This window comes from Prosopis cineraria, unplaced genomic scaffold (assembly GCF_029017545.1).
Source record: "Prosopis cineraria cultivar Desert tree isolate PC_DT_omini unplaced genomic scaffold, ASM2901754v1 PC2, whole genome shotgun sequence".
Lineage (NCBI taxonomy): Eukaryota > Viridiplantae > Streptophyta > Magnoliopsida > Fabales > Fabaceae > Prosopis > Prosopis cineraria.
Genome location: NW_026555333.1, coordinates 5712071 through 5731451, shown reverse-complemented (window position 1 = coordinate 5731451; position 19381 = coordinate 5712071). Strand labels below are relative to the sequence as shown.

General features: G+C 33.4%; 2 protein-coding genes across 4 annotated transcripts; both read left to right on the top strand.

Moving 5' to 3' along the window:
- The first annotated feature begins 46 nt into the window (after positions 1-46).
- LOC129304054 (tryptophan--tRNA ligase, chloroplastic/mitochondrial-like) lies at positions 47-12369 on the top strand. 3 transcript variants are annotated; one of them, XM_054943679.1, is made up of 15 exons: positions 47-214; positions 311-451; positions 804-891; positions 1659-1700; positions 2372-2461; positions 2543-2665; positions 3602-3673; positions 5103-5215; positions 5295-5316; positions 5399-5464; positions 5842-5898; positions 7803-7849; positions 8020-8101; positions 9195-9284; positions 9638-9904. In XM_054943679.1, the coding sequence occupies exons 1-15, from the start codon at positions 147-149 to the stop codon at positions 9755-9757; spliced, it is 1221 nt and encodes a 406-aa protein (XP_054799654.1). In that variant the 5' UTR covers positions 47-146; the 3' UTR covers positions 9758-9904. The 3 variants fall into 3 exon arrangements, with proteins under 3 accessions (XP_054799654.1, XP_054799655.1, XP_054799653.1); XM_054943678.1 differs by lacking the exon at positions 9638-9904 and adding an exon at positions 11661-12369 and having other exon boundaries at positions 51-214; XM_054943680.1 differs by lacking the exons at positions 9195-9284; positions 9638-9904 and adding an exon at positions 8380-9171.
- A 5155-nt stretch (positions 12370-17524) lies between these two features.
- On the top strand, positions 17525-18912 carry LOC129299383 (histidine-containing phosphotransfer protein 4-like). The gene is made up of 6 exons (XM_054937859.1): positions 17525-17679; positions 17804-17934; positions 18034-18102; positions 18184-18255; positions 18347-18419; positions 18585-18912. Exons 1-6 carry the CDS (start codon positions 17620-17622, stop codon positions 18609-18611), a joined length of 432 nt encoding a protein of 143 aa, XP_054793834.1. The 5' UTR covers positions 17525-17619; the 3' UTR covers positions 18612-18912.
- Positions 18913-19381: the final 469 nt, after the last annotated feature.

Below are 19381 nucleotides of genomic sequence, written 5' to 3'. Positions count from 1 at the left end.
CTTGTAGTATACCAGCCTTCGGAAGAACATCGCATCCTTGGACGTGATTACGGGTACTGTCGTATAGTTTGATCAAAACCAAAGGTCTCTCGCAGTCGTGAGGTGCATTTCGATAAAACTCAGCAGAAGACGGCCGTTGAAGTAAGATGGGTCGCGCGTTTCTTTCTCAAATCCTGATTCTCTCATCTTCGTCTCCGCACTTTGCTCCTTCGCTGTACGCACCGACACTCTTCTATCCTCATTGTATTCTTCTTTCTTCATAAGCTTAGAAATGTGGCTTTTATTTTCTCATATATATTGCAATCAGCAGGTCGTGTATTGGACCGAGGTTCTCGAAGGCCACTGCCAGGAACCTTCTTCGTTCTCACCGTCCACTTATACTCAGTGGAGCGTGCGTCCGCTGTTATTCTAGCATTGTATCTGCTTCAGAGACTTCTCCGACCTCTGTAAAGTAATCACGACTTAATTCTTCTAACATTCAGTGCTTATTGAGTCCAAAAAACTTGTCTTTTTGTATTTTTGGTCATACTTGATCCCTTATACCATTGATCAATATGGTGGGGTCTCGCTATTGATACATTATGATTCGTATACTGGACTACTGGAGCAAGTGTTGGGAATACATGTACACTGTTCCTAGATGCCAGCTACTTAGATTGACAGTATAACATTACTTCGTCAATAGTTTGTATTCTGTAATTATCTCGGCGCTCGTGTGCAGATTTTTGTTGTCTTTTGCTGTACTTTATATTGGAATCGGAATGCACCTTTTCAACATATGTTTATTAACTTCTCTTTGACAGGAAACGGGTAGTTTCAGGAGTTCAACCTACAGGGTCTATTCACCTTGGGAACTATCTCGGTGCCATAAAGAATTGGATTGGACTTCAGGTTGTTGATGAGTTGATCTTCTTTCTTGATATTGTTGCAAAGTGAATAACCTCAAACATGAACTTGTATGTAATTATTCTTTTAAACGGGCGTTGGTATAAGTTGCAAGACCAAATAAAATCGATGGAATTGACTTTTAGCTTTCATAAATCTGATCTTTTACTCTTTCATCCCTCATATATGTGCTGAGCAGCTTAGGTATCAAAAAGCCACTTCTAATCCATTACAAGCCTGGCATGTTTTAGTTCCTCTAGCATTGAAAGCTAAGGCTGAAGGAATTGACTTACAAAATACTTACATATTGCTATCTACACATGTGTAGAACAATAGCACGCCCAACTGAACTTGCTAAGAGCCAAATGAATGTCTGGTCGGTGCCCCATATGGCTGATTAGGATTTTTCTGGCCATTGACAGACATGTCCATTTGTATATTTTGTGTTGTAAATCAGTGGTATATCTAGTGAAAAATTTAGATCATTGATAAGAGAATTGCAATAGTGAATCCACAGCTGTTGTTTGCTTGGATTCTCAATTTGAGTTCCTATGGGTAAAGATTGTGGAGATTGCTAATCAAGGACTCATTTATTCCTAGCTGTTGGTCGTTCCTCACCCCCAAGCTATAATGGGATGGCTGTCACTTAGAAAACAAGAGTTCATTGGTTGCATACAAGTGTTAATTGACTTTAGCATGAAACAGAAATTGATTGATTTGATTCAAGGATTTTATGTGACTTGCTAATTTATGATATTTCTTTAATTATGCAGAATACATATGATACACTTTACTTCATCGTGGACCTGCATGCGGTATTTCCATATTTCTTCTACTACATAAGCTTTTAAAGTTTTAGGTGATGCTGTAATTTTTTTTTTCTCATTTTGTTGTTAGAATTACAGCTCTGAGTTCATGTAAGTTCAGATAAAGTGGAAAATCTCTTCCTGAATATCATTTATAGTAGATAGCAAATATGCTCCCAACTATTGTCATTATGAGCTTTGCAAATATTTTGATAAGATCATTTGAGATTGATCAAAAGTGATTTCAATCTTTAGATGGACGTTGAACTATCTCTTACTTTTGTTATTTTGGAAAATGGACTCATTCCTGCTCGCATTCACATTTTGAGTATAGCTAAATAGGCGCAACACTATTCGTTGAAAAAAGGATTGTGTAATTGATGATTTTTACTTTATCTGTCTGTGCTGCTTTTGAGCTTTAGTTGGTTTTGTGTTACCCCAACAGTGGACTTGACATTGTATCTTTTGCTGTTTGTGGGAATAATGCACATTACCCTTATGATCAGTTTCATGTGATATTGGTATCAAACACCCCCTTGAGGCTGAATAGCCCAATGAAATTCATAATTGAGGCTAATTATATTGGTCAGTGGGGTGGAACATGGACCTTACTCTGTTACTTTTCAGATGTAATGTATTACTAATTATAGATGGTATTCTGTTTTCTTGTAATGATGCAGATCACATTACCATATGACACACAACAATTATCTAGGACAACAAGGGAGACAGCAGCCATTTATCTGGCATGTGGTGTTGATACATCAAAGGTATTTAGTAATCTTCTCTGTTCTTTGCAACTTTTTTTAGAAATGTGCATTTTTGCTAGAAATATCATTACAATTATGCAGGCATCTGTATTTGTGCAATCCCATGTTCGTGCACATGTAGAATTGATGTGGCTGCTAAGTTCTGCCACACCAATTGGTTGGCTGTACAGAATGATTCAGTTTAAAGAGAAATCCCGCAAGGAGGTGTGTGCCTAGCTGTATGAATTCCCTCTTTTCATTTTCAATTTCCTTCTAATTATAACTTTAGGATTGGACTTAAATGTAGTTTCTCATATTTTTTTATCATGTTATTCACCAAATTACGACATGCATGATTCTCTAATTATAACAGGGCAAGCACGTGTTTTAATTGGGGAAATACACGTTTTGAAAAATCATATACTTGTTGCGTACTCGTTAAGGAACCTAATGGCAAAGATATAAAGAACTGCATAAAATTGTTTTCCTTAATTTTATAATTTTTGACTTCCTTCGATAACGATTTCCCTTATTTATGGAGGTGCAGTCAAAGTTAGAGTCATAATCTACAGTCTACAAGAACATTTATTTTCTTCTGAAGTTATAGGTGATTTGCACATTGGACAGAGTTCACCCTTTTTTGGGGGGGGGGAATGAAAAAGAAAAAACTTTGACTTTCTTGTTTCATATCTTTTTGGTAAGGTGAAAATCAAAGCCTATTCATAAAATGGGAAAAGGAAAAATGGAAAGAAAATTTTGCTTTATAATCAAGAACATGAGTTTGTCCCACAGTTTTTTGGGTATCGACAGCTTTTCAGTGCTTAATTTCAAAGCCTTCGCGTGAAAAAAAAAAAGGAAAAGAAAAGAAAGAAAAAATAGTTTCCTTTCCTTATGCTCTGTGTTGAAGGAAGCTGTTTCTGCTTGGATGCCAAAGCCATGCGATTTGGAGAATATGATGACCACTTTCTGCCAAAAAAAAAAAACAGAGAGAATTGGGGGATTCAGTTTTTCCATTAGTACTTGGCGTTTACAATTTGTATCTTGTACTTAGCCTTTGCTATTTCTTTAGTCGACCTTTCTTTATTCTTTAGTTCTTTATATTCAGTTCTGAGTCTTTTTACTTATCATGAACCTATATTTCTTTTTGAATCACACTTGTAGGGAGATGAAAATGTTGGGGTCGCTCTTTTGACATATCCTGTTCTAATGGCTGCTGATATTCTTCTATATCAGGTGGTTTCCAGTGCTCTGCCTTTCTGTGCCTCTGTCTCTAATATGTCTGTCTGGATGGTTGTCAATTTTTTTTCTTTTTTATGGAGCTGTGATGCAGTAGAAGGAGATGAAGAGAGAGAAGAAGTATAGAAAACAGAGAAAAATAAGAAAGAAAGACGAGAGATGAGAGAGAGGAGGGAAAAAGAAAACAAAAGTAGAGAAGAAAACAAAAGTAGAGAGAGAACTGAATATATTTCTGGGTTTTTTCACATTAAGCATAACCTGAGTCATATAGGACCTTTTATATAGGCCCTACCTTACGCTCTTATTCTAACAAAACCTAACGACCCAACTATCTAACTACTAACTAACTAATCTTTAATATTTCTTTTATGAATTGTGCATCAATACTCCCCCCTTTGGTGGAAAAAAAAACCCTTGACCTCAAGGGTTGACACAAAGGAAAAAAAAAAAAAAGCAGAATTCAACCATCCTTTATCCAGAAGCCCCTTTGCCGTCACTAGGACTTCTTTGACCACGTAACACCTGCTCAGTATCTTCTGCGATGGCTTCTTCAGATTCAGGCTCGAGAATGAGTTGTGTCTGGACTTTCTGAGTTGGGGAACATCTATGACCCTTAAAAGAATGTTTTGTGACAAGAGAAACAAATATTCTTTGACTGAAGACCATCAACCTCCTCTTAGTTTAATTTGTTTAAGATTTTTGAATTAGGGTTTGAAAAGGAACTTGCCATCGAGAAAACAGAGGAAGTAGATCCGTTTATCAATGAAAAAGAATGGTATTCAAGTAAAAGATCAGTCTTACCCTTAATAAAATGAGACCCATTACCTCCAGCTACTGTTTTCGCATCTCTCCCTTTGCTTGGTACGTGTGATATGTTATATGAGAATGCCATCTTCTTTAATGTTGTTTGGGAGTGGGTTATGGACATATAAGGTAGGAAAGATAGGCTTTGATACCACTGATATGGTAGAAGGAGACGAAGAGAGAGAAGCAGGATAGAAAACGAAGGAAAATAAGAAAGAAATATGAGAGATGAGAGAGAAGACAGAAAAAGGAAACAGAGGTAGAGAGAAAACTGAATATATTTCTGGGTTTTTTCACATTAAGCATAATCTCAGTCATATAGGACCCTTTATATAAGCTCCCTTATGCTCTTATTCTGACAAAACCTAACCACCCAACTATCTAACTACTAATTAACTAATCTTTAATATTTCTTTTATGGATTACACATCAAGCTACAAGTGAAAGTTTAAATACCAATTTAATGTACCTGTAATACTTATTTGTGACTTTAGCTTTTTCTATGTAATTTTTCGAACTTCTTGTTTTTCTAGGTCTTATTTGGGTTTTTTTTTCCCTAAATGGTGGATTGATATTATCTTGAATACGTACAAGCCTTATGAATTGCAGCTTGATTTTGCAGTCAGACTTTGTCCCAGTTGGTGAAGATCAAAAGCAGCATTTGGAATTAACCCGTGAATTGGCTGAACGTGTTAATTATTTATATGGAGGAAGGAAGTGGAAGAAGTTAGGCGGGTAAGAGGTATTATCTTTTAAAGTGGACATAAATGGCACCTTATGACTTGTCAGAATGACCCCTCTATTTTTGTGACAGCCGAGGTGGTTCCATATTTAAGGTAAGCTATATCCACTCATTAACAAGTGCTAATGAGTCATATTTGGAATATATTCTTTCTGTCAGTGCCTTCTACAATGCAGGTTCCAGAGCCCCTCATACCTCCAGCTGGAGCCCGAGTTATGTCACTAACTGATGGTCTTTCCAAGGTTTCTACTTTTTCCTTTTCTTTTTCTTTCTAGGATTGAGCTTCCCAAGCTTCAAGATCAAATTTGCAGTACTTAGAAAAATTATATAAATATGATTTATGCACATTTTTTAATGTTATTGTTCATTTTATGTCCTCATACAAAGTCACATTCACAGTTATTTATCCCCTCCTGTGCCCTCTTGCCTTGTTGAAAGGGAAAATAAAATCTTTACAATGATGCATTTTTATGAAATTATGAATTGAAGGGGCTAATTGATTCGCAGGTGAAGATTTCTTCCCAGTTAATTAAAAATAGTAAAATGCTAGATTTGCTATTAACATTAAGCCTATATATTTGTTCTGAATTCTGGCTTTTGTTGTGGTTTCGTTTTATAGATGTCAAAGTCTGCACCTTCTGATCAATCCAGAATCAATCTTCTTGATCCAAAAGATGTAAGTACGAGTGCAGTTTCACTTGCCGTATTAATTTATATGTCAGCCTTGCTGCATTACTTAAGATTTATAATTCTTTTTAATTTTTTTCATTTATAATTCTTGTTGAAAAAATTTTCATCCCATTATTTCTGAAATTTTGTTGTGGCCTGTAAGATAGTAATGTTAGAAGGAGCAATCATGTTTATCACATACCATATCAGTAAATATTGATAACATAGATGTGATTCAGCCAATAATGAGATTGTTAAATTCTCATATTATAAAATGAAATCTGTATTTTTTTGACAACCATTTTAATAGATAACATAGATGTGATTCCCTGTTTTTGAAAATATATTTTCGCATAATATTTTATCTTTCAGTAGTATTTGATAAGCAATTTAACTTCTAGGATGAAATATTTTCGTTTCATCTGCTGCAACAAAAATGAAATCAGATTACATTTTATTTTAACTGTGTCCAGATCATTAAATGCAGGAAAATGACGTGTACCATGGCTGGTTTTTTCTGGACTGATTTCTTTATCAATGCTTTTCAAAAGCATCTGGCAATATGATTTTCTAGTGCTGAAAAATCTCCCTAGTTTGCTCTTTGTTGTGGGCTGGGTAGAAAAGAAAGGTTTATTTTTAAATTTATTAAAATAAAGAGAACAAATTTCATATGGCACAGCTACATTTGGAATTACAGAGGGCCTCTACTTTTTCTTTGAAGTCTTATTAGATTTAATCCATGTTATCATTAGAGTTGGAGAAGTTTGTTCATCTGGAAACAGGTGCTTTAGCCTGAAGGTTGACCCAATTCCTTGGAGTTATTAATTTATTTATGCCTACAAATCATGAATACAGCAACAATAAGAAGCCTAATCCCAATAGGTGGGGTCAACTATAGGGATTGCATGACATCATTATACTCTGTCATTAACCAAGCTTTTAAAAATATTGTTAACTAAGAGTTTTTATTTAATAACTTCCATAAGTGTTTTCTTTAGTTTTTCTCTCCCTATCTTAATAAGGCTTAAGATTATTAGTTTCACTCTCCTCACTAGTGCCTCCCACGGCCTTCTTTGTATATTTCTAAATCATCTCAAATGGTTTTCTACCATTTTTCTATCAATAGATGCCAAGCCCAATTTTTCTCATATATGTCCAATTTAGACTTTATCTTTTCATGTATGCCCACACATCCATCTCAACATTCTCATATTTGCTACTCTAACTTTATGCTTTTGTTGTCCCTTTAAAGCCCAATATTCACTGCTATATAACATGACTAGTTTTATAGCAGTTCAATAAAACTTCCTTTTAAATTTATTTAGTACTTTTCAATCACAAATAACTCCTTTAGGCCTCTTCTATTTAAATCATCCAACTTGTATCTTATGTGCAAAATTCCCATCAAGTTCCCTATCATGTTGAACAATTGCTTCCAAATATTTAAATTTTTTCACTTGAGGTATGATCTGATCCACTAATCTCACTTCTAAATTATTACTGACTAACCTCTTATCAAAATTATAATGCAAATATTTCGTCTTACTCCTACTTAGGCCGAAACCCTTCTACTTTAAAGTCTTCATCCATAACTTAAGTTTGTAATTAATCATGAATATTGAGACAAAAGCAAGAATATGAAAAAGTTTGAAGTGTCTTGATGTTATTTGAAGTGTTGTGTGCTAGTGTTGTCAAATATGAGTGTCCGACGCAGACATGGGCTCCTTTTGAATTGTTTTTGCTCTACTGATTAACATAATAGAATCAGGCATCATTACAAACATTTTCAGTTCTGCAATGCTTTTATTATTGCCTATGTTGAAGTTTATCCTGGCTATTATCCTACATAATTTAGCTGTTGATTTTCCTCTCATCCCACTTGTTCTGAGCTTGTTTTGTTTTGTTTTGTAGCTGATAGCAAACAAGTTAAAACGTTGCAAAACTGACGCATTCACTGGGTGAGTATTTTTCATTGTTTTACTTGCAATATCATGATATGATGATCTTAGTACTTGAAGGTTATGTCCCTAAAATGTCTTCACCCCCTCCCCTTTTTATTAATCTTTGTTAGTCCACTGTCGGCTATTTCTAAAGTGACTGTTTTTGGACTTTGTGGTGAACCTTACAGCTTAGAATTTGACAATCCAGAAAGGCCTGAATGTAACAATCTTCTTTCCATATACCAGCTCATTACTGACAAGACAAAAGAGGTAAGGAACATCTTATTTTAAAATTTATTTTTGCATCATGCTTGTTTAGTTGTTAAACTCTTTATTAATGATGCTGGGGCTGGCTTAGTTTGTTCAAACGTCCATTGGCCAGCCTTGTACAATTTTGGCCTGTGGCTTCATTAATTATTATCTTGATGATATTTTATCAGTGAGTATCACATATGCTATTATCTAAATGAGCAGCCTTTATAATTGATGCTTAGATTCTGTCTCTCTCTCTTTTTTTTGGGTTAAAATACTGTCCTGTTTTATTCTAGTGTAAAAGTGGAGAAAAAGAAAGAAAGGAAATGAAGGCAAAAGAGATCCAAGACAGCCAGGAAGCAAATCATCTTCTGGGGAAAACAATGGAAAACTTATTTTGAAGGGATTAAATTATTAGTTCCTTGCTACTAGCTTTTTATTTTATTTCTTACAGATATCTTCTTATTGGAGGCAATCCTTTTCGAGACACAATTGGATTCTAAATGTGGGCACCTCTTCCAGTGGGGATTCGAATCTTGTTTCACCATTTTATGAGAGACTAGCTTTTTTCGTTAGACCTAACCCTTGTTGGTTCCTTGCTACCAGCTCTTTAGAAAGAATATAAATTAACAAGAACAAATCAAAGCTATTAAAAGAGTGTATTTGGACCATGATATCTTAACGAGAAATGTAGGACATCTTATAGTATATACACTTGAAGATTGTTTAGACATCTCCATATTGGTGTCAAATTAAAAGAATTCTTGAGCTAATCTTCTAATAGTTTCTCTTTGGTGTTTGACTCAATTTTTTTCCGGAGGGATTGGCAGTTTTGCTGAATGTATAAGTTGCTATTTTTTATTTCTTTTTGTTCTGGTTCTAGTATTGCGCTTGCATGGTAGTTCGTTCTCCTTTGTTTTCTCTTCCTTGATGAAATTACTTCTTTGATTAAGGGGAAAAAGTTTCTTTCTACTATGGTTACTAATGGTCAGGTGTTTACAGGACTTTATTTTAGATTTTTTTTGTTGCTCTGTAATTTTTCCCATCATACCATAATTAATGGCTTTCAAACAATCTGGGTTATTTTTGTGGTAATTATTTTTTTATGCAGGAAGTTCTGCAAGAATGCCAAAATATGAACTGGGGCACATTCAAAGCCCTTTTAACAGATGCCCTGATCGATCATCTGCATCCCATTCAGGTTGACTTTTCTTTGTCGCCAAAATTCTATCTCCCAGCAATGATTATTGATGAATATAAATTTTAAAATCGCTACCGTTTTAAATTCTTATCCTTATCTTTTTGTTTCATGGAACTGCCTGATAACTTTAATCCTCAAAACTAAAATCACTGATGTTTTTTTGTTTGGTTACCGAATATTTGTTGACACCTTCACACAGCGTTGTAAGGAGAAGTCCGTCATTCTTATGTTAGTTTTGGTAATTGGGAATCCACATAACATCTTACATGAGTTTTTTCTAATTATATTTTTCATTTCTTCCTTTTTTTTTTTTTTGGAAATATGCTTATTCATGTGCTTTTAACTGCTTTTAGGAGGTTGTTGATAAATATGTTAGTTTTACTCTGTCGTCCCTTGTGTTGGCACTTTGCATACGCTGTGTTGAGATGGAAGGCTATTATGCATGGATTTTCGACTCCCATCCGCCCTATTGAGATTAAGTGGCAAATACGTGGTGATAATCTCTCAGCTAGATATTTTGAGTGGCACTGAAGTATTACTGTGGCATCAACTTGATGTCTACATATGCAAATAGGATTTGGATTCAGATACAAAATAAACCAAAAGTGGGTAGTTTTAGATACGAGTAAATTAACTTTCCTTTCTCATTTTTATTCGAACACTTCATGGGAACATGTAGTATGACTGTTGATGGTATTTTTTGGAAAATTCAATATCAAAAAAGGGAATTGACAGCACATGAGTGCATGTGAAGATTCTAGATCACTTGAGTCTTTAAACTAACTGTTTTAATGGTGGCTTCTAACCATCCAAGGTTAAATTTCTTTCCTAACTATTAGATTCCACCTCCTGACCTTACTTTTAGGTCATGTTTGGTTATTAGAAAGAAATGAAATGAATTGAATTGAAAAAATCAACATAAAAATTAACTAAATCATCTTTTCTCCTCATGGTAAGTACGATAAAACTCATCAATATATAATATAAATGTGGAAATTATCACACTCTCCAAAAATTTCATGAATCATGATTCATATCCCCATGAACTAAATCATCTTCTTCCTTTATGAATGTGGTTCACTATTCTTTTTGATCATCTCATTTTTACTTTTATTTTTCAATCCATTTTATTTCTTTTTAGTAATCAAATGTGACCTTATTTTTTCAAAGATGTTTAATGTTTTATGTCGCTGGTGCCTGGTTGGACAACTCAAATTGGTCAGACATGTCTATGTGATCTGAACACACCCTGTCCTTAAAACGGGTAGATCAGTGACCAGCCCTAAAAGGGGTCAAACAAGTTTATATGGTCTAGTGACGTGCTTCAGTTGTCATGCCAAGTCTATATGAAAGGAATGTGAGTAACCTTGTTTTGATGCCAAATTGATCTAAAACAACGGAAAGAGGGGAAGAAGGGGGGTAATGAGAGAAGAAGGGAGAGGGAAATAGAGAAGTTTGGGGAGAGCATGACAGCAAAATAATGTCAAAATTATCTAATAGTAAAAAGGGTCTCCCAAATGAGAAAATCCTAGAGCTATTTATAGAGCCTTAGATACAAATAATAAAATAATATTGATTTAAACTTGATTATTATTTAAACTAATCAAAAGCTGAAGATAAGATAAAGCCTAATTCAAAATAAATTAAAAGAAAACTAACTTTTAAATAAATATAATTGCTGAGGAAAAAGTAAACTTCATTAAATTCTAAACCTTTTTTTTTCCATAGTATAAGTCTTCAATTCTCCATCAGGTGGATAGGTGATCAGCCCAGAAGGGGGCCAGGCTGTGATACAGTCAATCCTACAGTTTGGACTCGTTTGGTTCTTGAAATGTTGCTTGCTGCTGTACTTTAGTTGTCAATTTTCTTAACTTTGATATTTGTTTTTAAGATTTAATCATACTGTATCGAATTTGCACACATGCATGGGTATGCTGGTGGTTTCCTGTTTTTCATCATGCTGCCGAATGTTTGTGGACTGCAATACAGTCAATGGTATAACCTGATCTTGGCTGGGCCTTCAAATTTGAATTGTCAATTCATAGACACATGCTGCTGTACTTGAGTTGTCAATTCGTAGACATTGATATATGCTTTGTTCTTCTTGATCTTGATGCCTCAAATTTGAATACATGCATGAGTTTGTGGTTAGTTGCTTCTCACTTCTCAGCATTTTGCTGAATATGCTCATAATTCTCGCTTTACTACTGCCTTTTGCTTTGAAGAGTGTCTGTTAGGTCATCTGCTGTCCTTTAGCTGTGCTTAATTCATTTTTACAGTAGCCCTGTATTTTGAATATAATTCTGTATTGTTGTCGAAGTCCGTTTGTCATCATCAAACTTTTTGTTACCAAAAAAAAAAAAAAAACTTTGGCAGGTTCGCTACGAGGAAATCATGTCTGATTCTGGTTATTTAGATGAAGTCTTGGTTGAAGGTGCTAGAAAAGCTTCTGAGATAGCAGATGCTACTCTCCAGAACGTCTACCAGGCAATGGGATTCTTGAGAAAACAGTCATAGTCATGCTTGGGCGAATAATTTAAAAGATGAAGAGAGAATGACAATTAGGTCTCAGAATACTAATTTAATTATAATTAGGTCACTAACAAAATTTTCTGTGAACTTAATTGAAAATAAAAATTTAAGCAGTTACAAATTCACGAGCCTCAACGATGAGTAAGAGCCTAATTATTGGTAAATTGATATTTTAAGACTTGATTGTCATTCTTGCAAAGATGAGTGCGACAGCAACTTAAAGCTAACTTTTGGATGATTCATCGTGGTCCACCACTATTCGATGTCCAAGTCCCATAAGTTCCTGATGCAAAGCACTAAATACTAGACAGGTTATTTTTTATATCCTGTGTTCGCGATGAATTTAGTTGTCACCTTCATATTTTATGAACTTTTCCATCATTATTTGTACTTATAATTAGTTCGTGAAAAATAAGTTATCTTGCTGTTATATCTTACCAAGCCACTCAGCTCCCTCATCATTTAAGTCTGCTAATTGAGCATTGGGGGTACATCAGCTGTATTATGTATCTTCAACTCTTAAGCTTATCAATTGGTTCCTCATTAGTAATCATCTTTGTGGATCTTATTGAATATCTTACTGCCCCCAATCCCCCAATCAAACATTTTTCCTTACCTCTTGTTCTTCAATGTTAGCGAGGCAAGAACTGTCAGAAAAATAATTGTTAAACGCATCAACTCCCCAGGGCAGTTGATAGTACTATGATTAAGTCATTGACATGTCAATTCATGGAAAATCTCATATTACTTGTTATTTTACCGAACTCTTTTTCTCCTTTCCCTTTTCCCTTTTCCTTCCTCTGTTTTGAATTATGGTGCAACTGCGTTATGATTTCTTGCTGAAACCGTAGAAATAGAAACTTAGACACCTGTTTCTTTCGAGTAAGCATTCATTGAGATACTGAAAGCAAATATCTGACGTGGGATTCTACGGTGCCGGGCTTAGGAGGTGGCATGCTTATCATCATTAGATACTATGACTGAAAGAAAGAATATTATTGGCTATAATGAAATGTACATTTCATGTATATTCTCTGTCAGTAGTCTTACGACGCACCCACAGAATTAGTTCCTTTTCAAATCAAGAGATGTGATGGAGCATCTGCACAAAGAAAACAAATTGGAAATGGCGTTGCAAAAACCTCTCTCTCTCTCTCTCTCTCTCTCTCTGCTTTTCCCTGCTTTACTTTTGTTGGATATGCAGCTAAAGAATAAAGGGTTATATATCTCATCATACGAGCTGACCAACGCACGTGGCGAGGTCAATAGAACAAGACATGTGTTGATGCTGGGGGTCCACCAATGGGTGGTGTGAAGTAAGATTCTCACACTGTCAATAATACCTATCATTGAACAGAATCTTTAACTTCTTGTCATGTTTCCTTGGCTTGATACCGAGCTCGTATGGGTCACTGCTTACTGGAATGCAGGAACTATAGTTTTTATGAAGTACATATGATGACTAGATATAGTTTGTATGAAGCATATATGATGACTAGATGAGCATTGCCTCAGAGCCCATTAAAGAACGCATATAAAGGCATTTCCTATAAGGTGGCTTTGATAGATAGCTTCCTATTATAACAATTCATGAGCTAATTGAGATTCGAAGTAGTTACAACGATGTTAGTAGTAGAGTTCCACCCAAAAAGATCTTGATTTAACTCGATCTGAATTTAGATTTTAGACTCGTGTTAATGTTTCCTTATCTCAATGGGGAGTAGGCAGAAGTCCGCCTATTCATTGGATTCTTGCGTAAAAGTGGTCAATATAGCACGATGCTTGTACCTAAGGCTATAATTACACGAGATGACTTTCATTCCTTTTTTTTTTTTTTTTGGTTGCCAACAACTATCCTCGTCTTCATAATTGTAAATTCTATAGGTGGGAAAGCCTTGAAATGCAGAGTAAGTCCTGGTTTTTGAAGCAAATGAGGGCGTAAGTTTAAAATCAAAGATCGCATTTTGTTTGCTAAAAATGATGGGAATGGAATTGATTAAGAGAATCAAAATAAAAATAAATTAAATCATTCATCACTCATGATAAAACTTAATACTTTCTTCGTTTTAAATTATAAGGCACTTTTAGATAAAATTTTACGTATCAATAAACTTTATTAAATACATTTAACAATCTTATTTTTTTAAAATAAAAATATAAACTTTTCAAAATACCCATCATTTAATATATTGAAAAGAGAAGTGATGAAAATTAATTATAGAGAGAGAAAGGGTAATTTTGAAATTAGTGCATTTAATAAAATTTTAATCTACTAAAAGTGTTTTAAATTTTAAGATGAAATTTTTTTTTTCAAAAATGTCCTATAATTTGAGAGGAAGGGAGTATTATTTATTACAAATGTAAAAATTATTATACTACTTAAAAATTTTATAAATCATGACTTTTAATCTTATGAACTGGATCATCCTTTTCTTTAATGAATATGATTCATTTATTCCTTTCACATTTTGATGATTTTATTTTTACCTTTATTTTTTTTAATTCATTTCATTTTTTTTTTCTATCAACCAAACAAGACTTGAATCTTTGGATAGATTATGCAAAATTCTCCTTGGCTGCCCAAATATTAACCTCTCTTTTAAATAATTGAAGTTATTGATCAATGGAATTTATACTTTTAGTGTTATTAGTTAATTGCCATCACTGATTTATTAAACGGTAAGCTAGACGTGTAATTTTTTTTTTAAAGAACATTTTATTGTATTTTTCCTTGGATTTAAAACGACAGGAGTATCCAGTCAGACTTATTCTTACTTATCTTTTTTTTTTATTCCATTAGCTTTTTTTTTTTGTGCCAATACTTATTCTATAAGCTAGAAGTGCATTTTTATCTTTTGCTCGCGCTTGCTTTTATGTATCTTATCCTACTGGTAACCATGCATAGAGATACATGTAAACATATATATAGGGAAGTTGCTATAAAAATAGGGGGAACAAAAAAAAAAAAGGTGGGCATTTGAGCTGGAATCAAGCTACCCATTTAAGCATGCATTCTTAGGATTTGAGTTTTAAAAATTGAAGCATTTTCATATAAAAAGGCTTTTAAAACTAGCCCGTTTAAGCCTTTAAAAAAAGGCTCAATCTATTTGTTTAATCTTGTTTTGTTTTTTTTTCCTTTAAAAATGAAATATTTTAATTTTTTAGATTAAATTGAGACTTTAGACTGTGTTTGTACTTTAAAATTAAGATTTACATTACTTTTTTTAATTTTTAAATATTATAATTTCTATTTTAGAGAATGAATATGTAATGTTTTAATGTTAAAAAAAATTAAAAGTCCAAAAAAATAAAAATAAAAATAAATAAAAAAAGAATTTTGGACCCGATCTTGAAGCTAATCAATAAAGGCCAGGTACAAAGAATTGATGAATTTTTAGGTAATTGGATTTCGGGCCGAAGTTTATATCAGTCAGTCCATCCATTTACCAGCTCTTGCCTTTCGTGGAGGTGGACGCGTGCGCCTCTGTCTGTTAATCGAAATGAAAATATCTGCATGTTACAAACAACAAAAAATCAATATCAATGTATGAATAAAAGGTGGCTGCTTTCTAGCTGGGAAAATCAAATTGGAAGAATAAATAACAGTAACTTGTCAATTATATGATATGTATCAATATACTTTCTTCAAAAGTAAACGTCATGTATACACTATTTAAAGGAGTTTATAGAATATCATGATTTTAATTCTATTATCTTGCATACCATGATATTTCAAATATGATGTAGTTTGTTATATGATAATAGGGTGGGCGTCTAAGAAATATGAGAAAGTGTTTTTGCTTGCATACGAAGGAGAAGCCAAAAAAAAAAAAAAAATTAGAAACTGTGTTTCTGAGGGATGGGGAGATCCGGGTAAGTGGATGCGAGTCTTTCTACTTTTCTTCCTCTCAATTTATATTTTATAAAAATTGTATTAAAATATTAAATAAAAAAATTTAATATGTTAAAATTTTTTCTCTGCTTGCTTTCATGAGTGGGAATAAAACAAATGGGGAGAATGAATATTGGCCACTTGACAATATTCTATGTATATCTCACAGTTTGGTTGGTTCGAATAAACTCTTTTTTGGGCCAGTGGTTCAGAATAAACATAAGTTTATCATGTCACATGTGAAAATACTTCTAGTGTTTTATATAGGAGAATAATAAGCATGTTGTATAGTATGAAAATAATACACACACACTGACGTTATAATTTAAAAAAAATACTATCACCTAATGACAGTCAAAATATTTTGTTATCTTACATATTATTTTTGGGTTAAATGATATATTTGTCCTAAAAGTTTTTCGCTAGGTGCACCGGATAGTCTTAACATTTAATTTACACAATATCATCTCAGAAGTCTAAAAAATAGTACGTTTTTGTTCTATAATAATGTTTGGCTAGCGTTGATTATTAGTTAAAAAATTTTAGTGGGATTAAATAGCAATTTTGCTCTCAAAAGTTTTCTAAATGAGTAATCAATATTCTAAACTTTTTATCAGAGCAATGTTTTTGAGCTTAAATTTAGACTTGTTCAAACATGTCCTTGAAAAACATAAACTAGCTTAGATTTTAACTTATAGGCATTCAATATAATTCAATCTAAAATCTTATTATAATCTTAGGTTATAACAAATTGCTGGATCTTTTGCTTGATTTGAAAATTTATAATTCAAAAATATTGTGACAATTAAAAGTTTATGATATCCATTACCACTTCAAACAAACTTCTCAAATAAAATTGCCCTTGAACATTCAAAATAATAGTTTAACGTTACTTTAGGACTGTACCTGGCAAATTTTCAGGGAAAAATTTGCCCTCTAACCCTATTATACTTTGTTAATCTAGATAAAGCGTAACATGTGTGTAAGTTTTATAACCACATTTTTATTTACAAATATAAAAATAACATTATAATTCTATAAGATGTAAATCATTAATATCGAAATAACGTAAAATGTAAGATTACATGAGACTTAGCATATATATAATTAATCAATATTTAATATGAAATTTATTGTAGGTCACCATTTATAAACTACAAATAATATCATGCATTTTTAAAGTGTAATTTAACTTTATAAAGTATCAGTATATGTAATTTATAAGAAAATTATATTATTCATAAACTGGCGTACCTTAATTTTTATTTTTGCGTTTGTCCTATGATACCGTGTCTCGGACGACAACAACATACGAGAATGAATAAAACAATACAGTACATTAAAATAGAATGGCAGACAGCTGTTTTCTTTTTTCCTTTACACACACACACACACACAAAATAACGACACGATGTTTGGCATATAATAACTTTATTTAAATTTGAAGAAAAATATGTTAAAATTTTTGAAATACACAGTTGAAATGTGTGGGAGTGGGGGTGTGAGAGAGAGAGAGAGAATGAGTTTATTTATATTGTAAAAGAATATAGGGAAGGTGGACCGCAATCGTTGTTTTTGGTTGTCAGTGTAATTATTAAGAATTTTAAAAAATATGAATTCGACAGGGACAGAGAAGTAAAACAAATGCAAGTATCAGATGGTATGGGAACATGTGAAAGTTAAGTAATATTGTCATTATTCATACTATTTATGTATAAAAGAAATAAATGGTGAAAAAAGAATTGGAAACCGAAAACGGAAAATAGGAAGTGAATAGGAATCACGTGACCTGAAGCTATAAATACCGTCGCTGCCATCACGAAGCTATGCATCACGCAAGAACTCTATTCCCCCACTTCTTCCATTCATTTCTGTCCCTTTCTATATATTTTTCCTTCAAAGAAAAAAAAAATGAAAAAGGCTCAGCTCCAGCAGGAGGCTGCCTTCATGAGAAGGTCCCTCTTTGATCAGGTATTATATGTCATCTTCTTCTTTAATATATATATATATATATATTGAAATATATTAATCGATGATTATAAGCAAGCGTGAATTTGAGGCAGTGTTCAATTGAATTATTGGATGGTGTATTTAGGGGTACCTGGATGAACAGTTTGAGGAGCTGGAGGGGTTGCAGGACGATTCTAATCCCAATTTCGTTGAGGAAATTGTCACACTCTTTTACAACGACTCTGCTAGAATGCTCTCCAACATCGAACACGCACTGTAATATAATTAATTAAATTAAATCCTTCCTTCATTAATTACCACTGATCTCTTGATTACTCCTCCTCGTTAACTTTGGCGTATCTACGTCCAACACAGCCTCGCCAGCCCAATGGATTTCGACAAGCTCGATGATTACATGCACCAATTCAAGGGCAGTTCCTCTGGGTACGCAATCCTTCTTCATTTAATTTCCTCGTAATGAACTTGGTTAACTCTCAAATGTTCTTCATGTATATGTATTGACAGTATCGGAGCCAAGAGAGTGAAACTTGAATGCGCTAGATTCGATGAATGTTGCGCCGCTAGAAACGCCGACGGGTAAAAAAACATGAATGGATGAACTGTTCTGCGTTTCTCAATTCAAATGAATTAATTTGTGAGAAAATAATGCATGCGCTTTAATTCTCAGGTGCAATAGGATTTTCCAACAAGTAAAGCACGAGTACACCACTTTGAAGAAGCAGCTTCAAGCATATTTCCAGGTATCTTTAAATTTGAAGTCTCGGTGGCCTCCTTGTCTCCATTTTGCAATTATTTTATGTATAATTATTTCATCTTATATTTATTTTATTGGAGCACATGTGCCTCAAGCATATTTTCAGATGTTTTATTCACTGGTTTCGTGTTCGATCATGTCGTCGTTTCAGGTAGCAAGGGAAGCTTCACAAATGTAACCGTGCTCAGCAATATCATTGACATGCCAGGATCTATCCCATATTATTGATATTCTCAACATAGGATTTTCCAAGCACATCTGCCTTATATCATAATCATATATATATATATAGACGTATCAGTATTCCCTAGCTAGCTTTTCATGAGTTGGCATGTGGTCAAATATTTTTCCACCTTTAGAAAAGTCAATTTACATATTCCCTCAGCGCTTTTGATCAGCCATGATCACTTGGATCAATTGCCTTGGTTATCCTTTTTTTTTTTTAATGTGATCAATAAAATAGTATATATTACAGCTCTGATCTCCTTCTTCTTGGTATATTAACATAAGATGGCATGGAAAATAATATGTTTGACGAACTATATATGAGATTTATAGTATATATACTTATTTTTCTATCATATTCCTTACATTATGCTTTATATTGCGTGTTAAATGATGGCTTGGGACGATGTTGAAATATAAGATGAGAATGATCATGTATTCGTCTGCGTCTACAACTAGTACAAATGAACGAATTTAATTTCTATATATCAAGCATAATTCCTTTGCGCGGTAAATAGCATAATCCCTTTAGTTGGCAAGAGAAAAGGAATTTTCTTTTCTTTAAAGTGAGCCCCCTCTTTAATGAAAGAATGCACTCTAATATTTCTATAATTTTACTATTATTTACATTGATGTTTCCAATCCCATTATCTCAAAAGAAAAAAAAAATTTTGTCTGACATTTAATATAGACCAAAAAAACTATCTTGCCCGTGACTTTCCA

What these genes read in the sequence shown, in the direction of transcription:
- LOC129304054 (XM_054943678.1), top strand. Translation starts at nt 147, where the DNA reads ATGGGTCGCGCGTTTCTTTCTCAAATCCTGATTCTCTCATCTTCGTCT. An exon ending in AGAATTGGATTGGACTTCAG is followed by an intron (nt 892 to 1,658) that starts GTTGTTGATGAG and finishes TTAATTATGCAG; the next exon opens with AATACATATGATACACTTTA. An exon ending in AAGTGGAAGAAGTTAGGCGG is followed by an intron (nt 5,216 to 5,294) that starts GTAAGAGGTATT and finishes TTTTTGTGACAG; the next exon opens with CCGAGGTGGTTCCATATTTA.
- LOC129299383 (XM_054937859.1), top strand. Translation starts at nt 17,620, where the DNA reads ATGAAAAAGGCTCAGCTCCAGCAGGAGGCTGCCTTCATGAGAAGGTCC. An exon ending in GCCGCTAGAAACGCCGACGG is followed by an intron (nt 18,256 to 18,346) that starts GTAAAAAAACAT and finishes TTTAATTCTCAG; the next exon opens with GTGCAATAGGATTTTCCAAC. An exon ending in AGCTTCAAGCATATTTCCAG is followed by an intron (nt 18,420 to 18,584) that starts GTATCTTTAAAT and finishes TCGTCGTTTCAG; the next exon opens with GTAGCAAGGGAAGCTTCACA.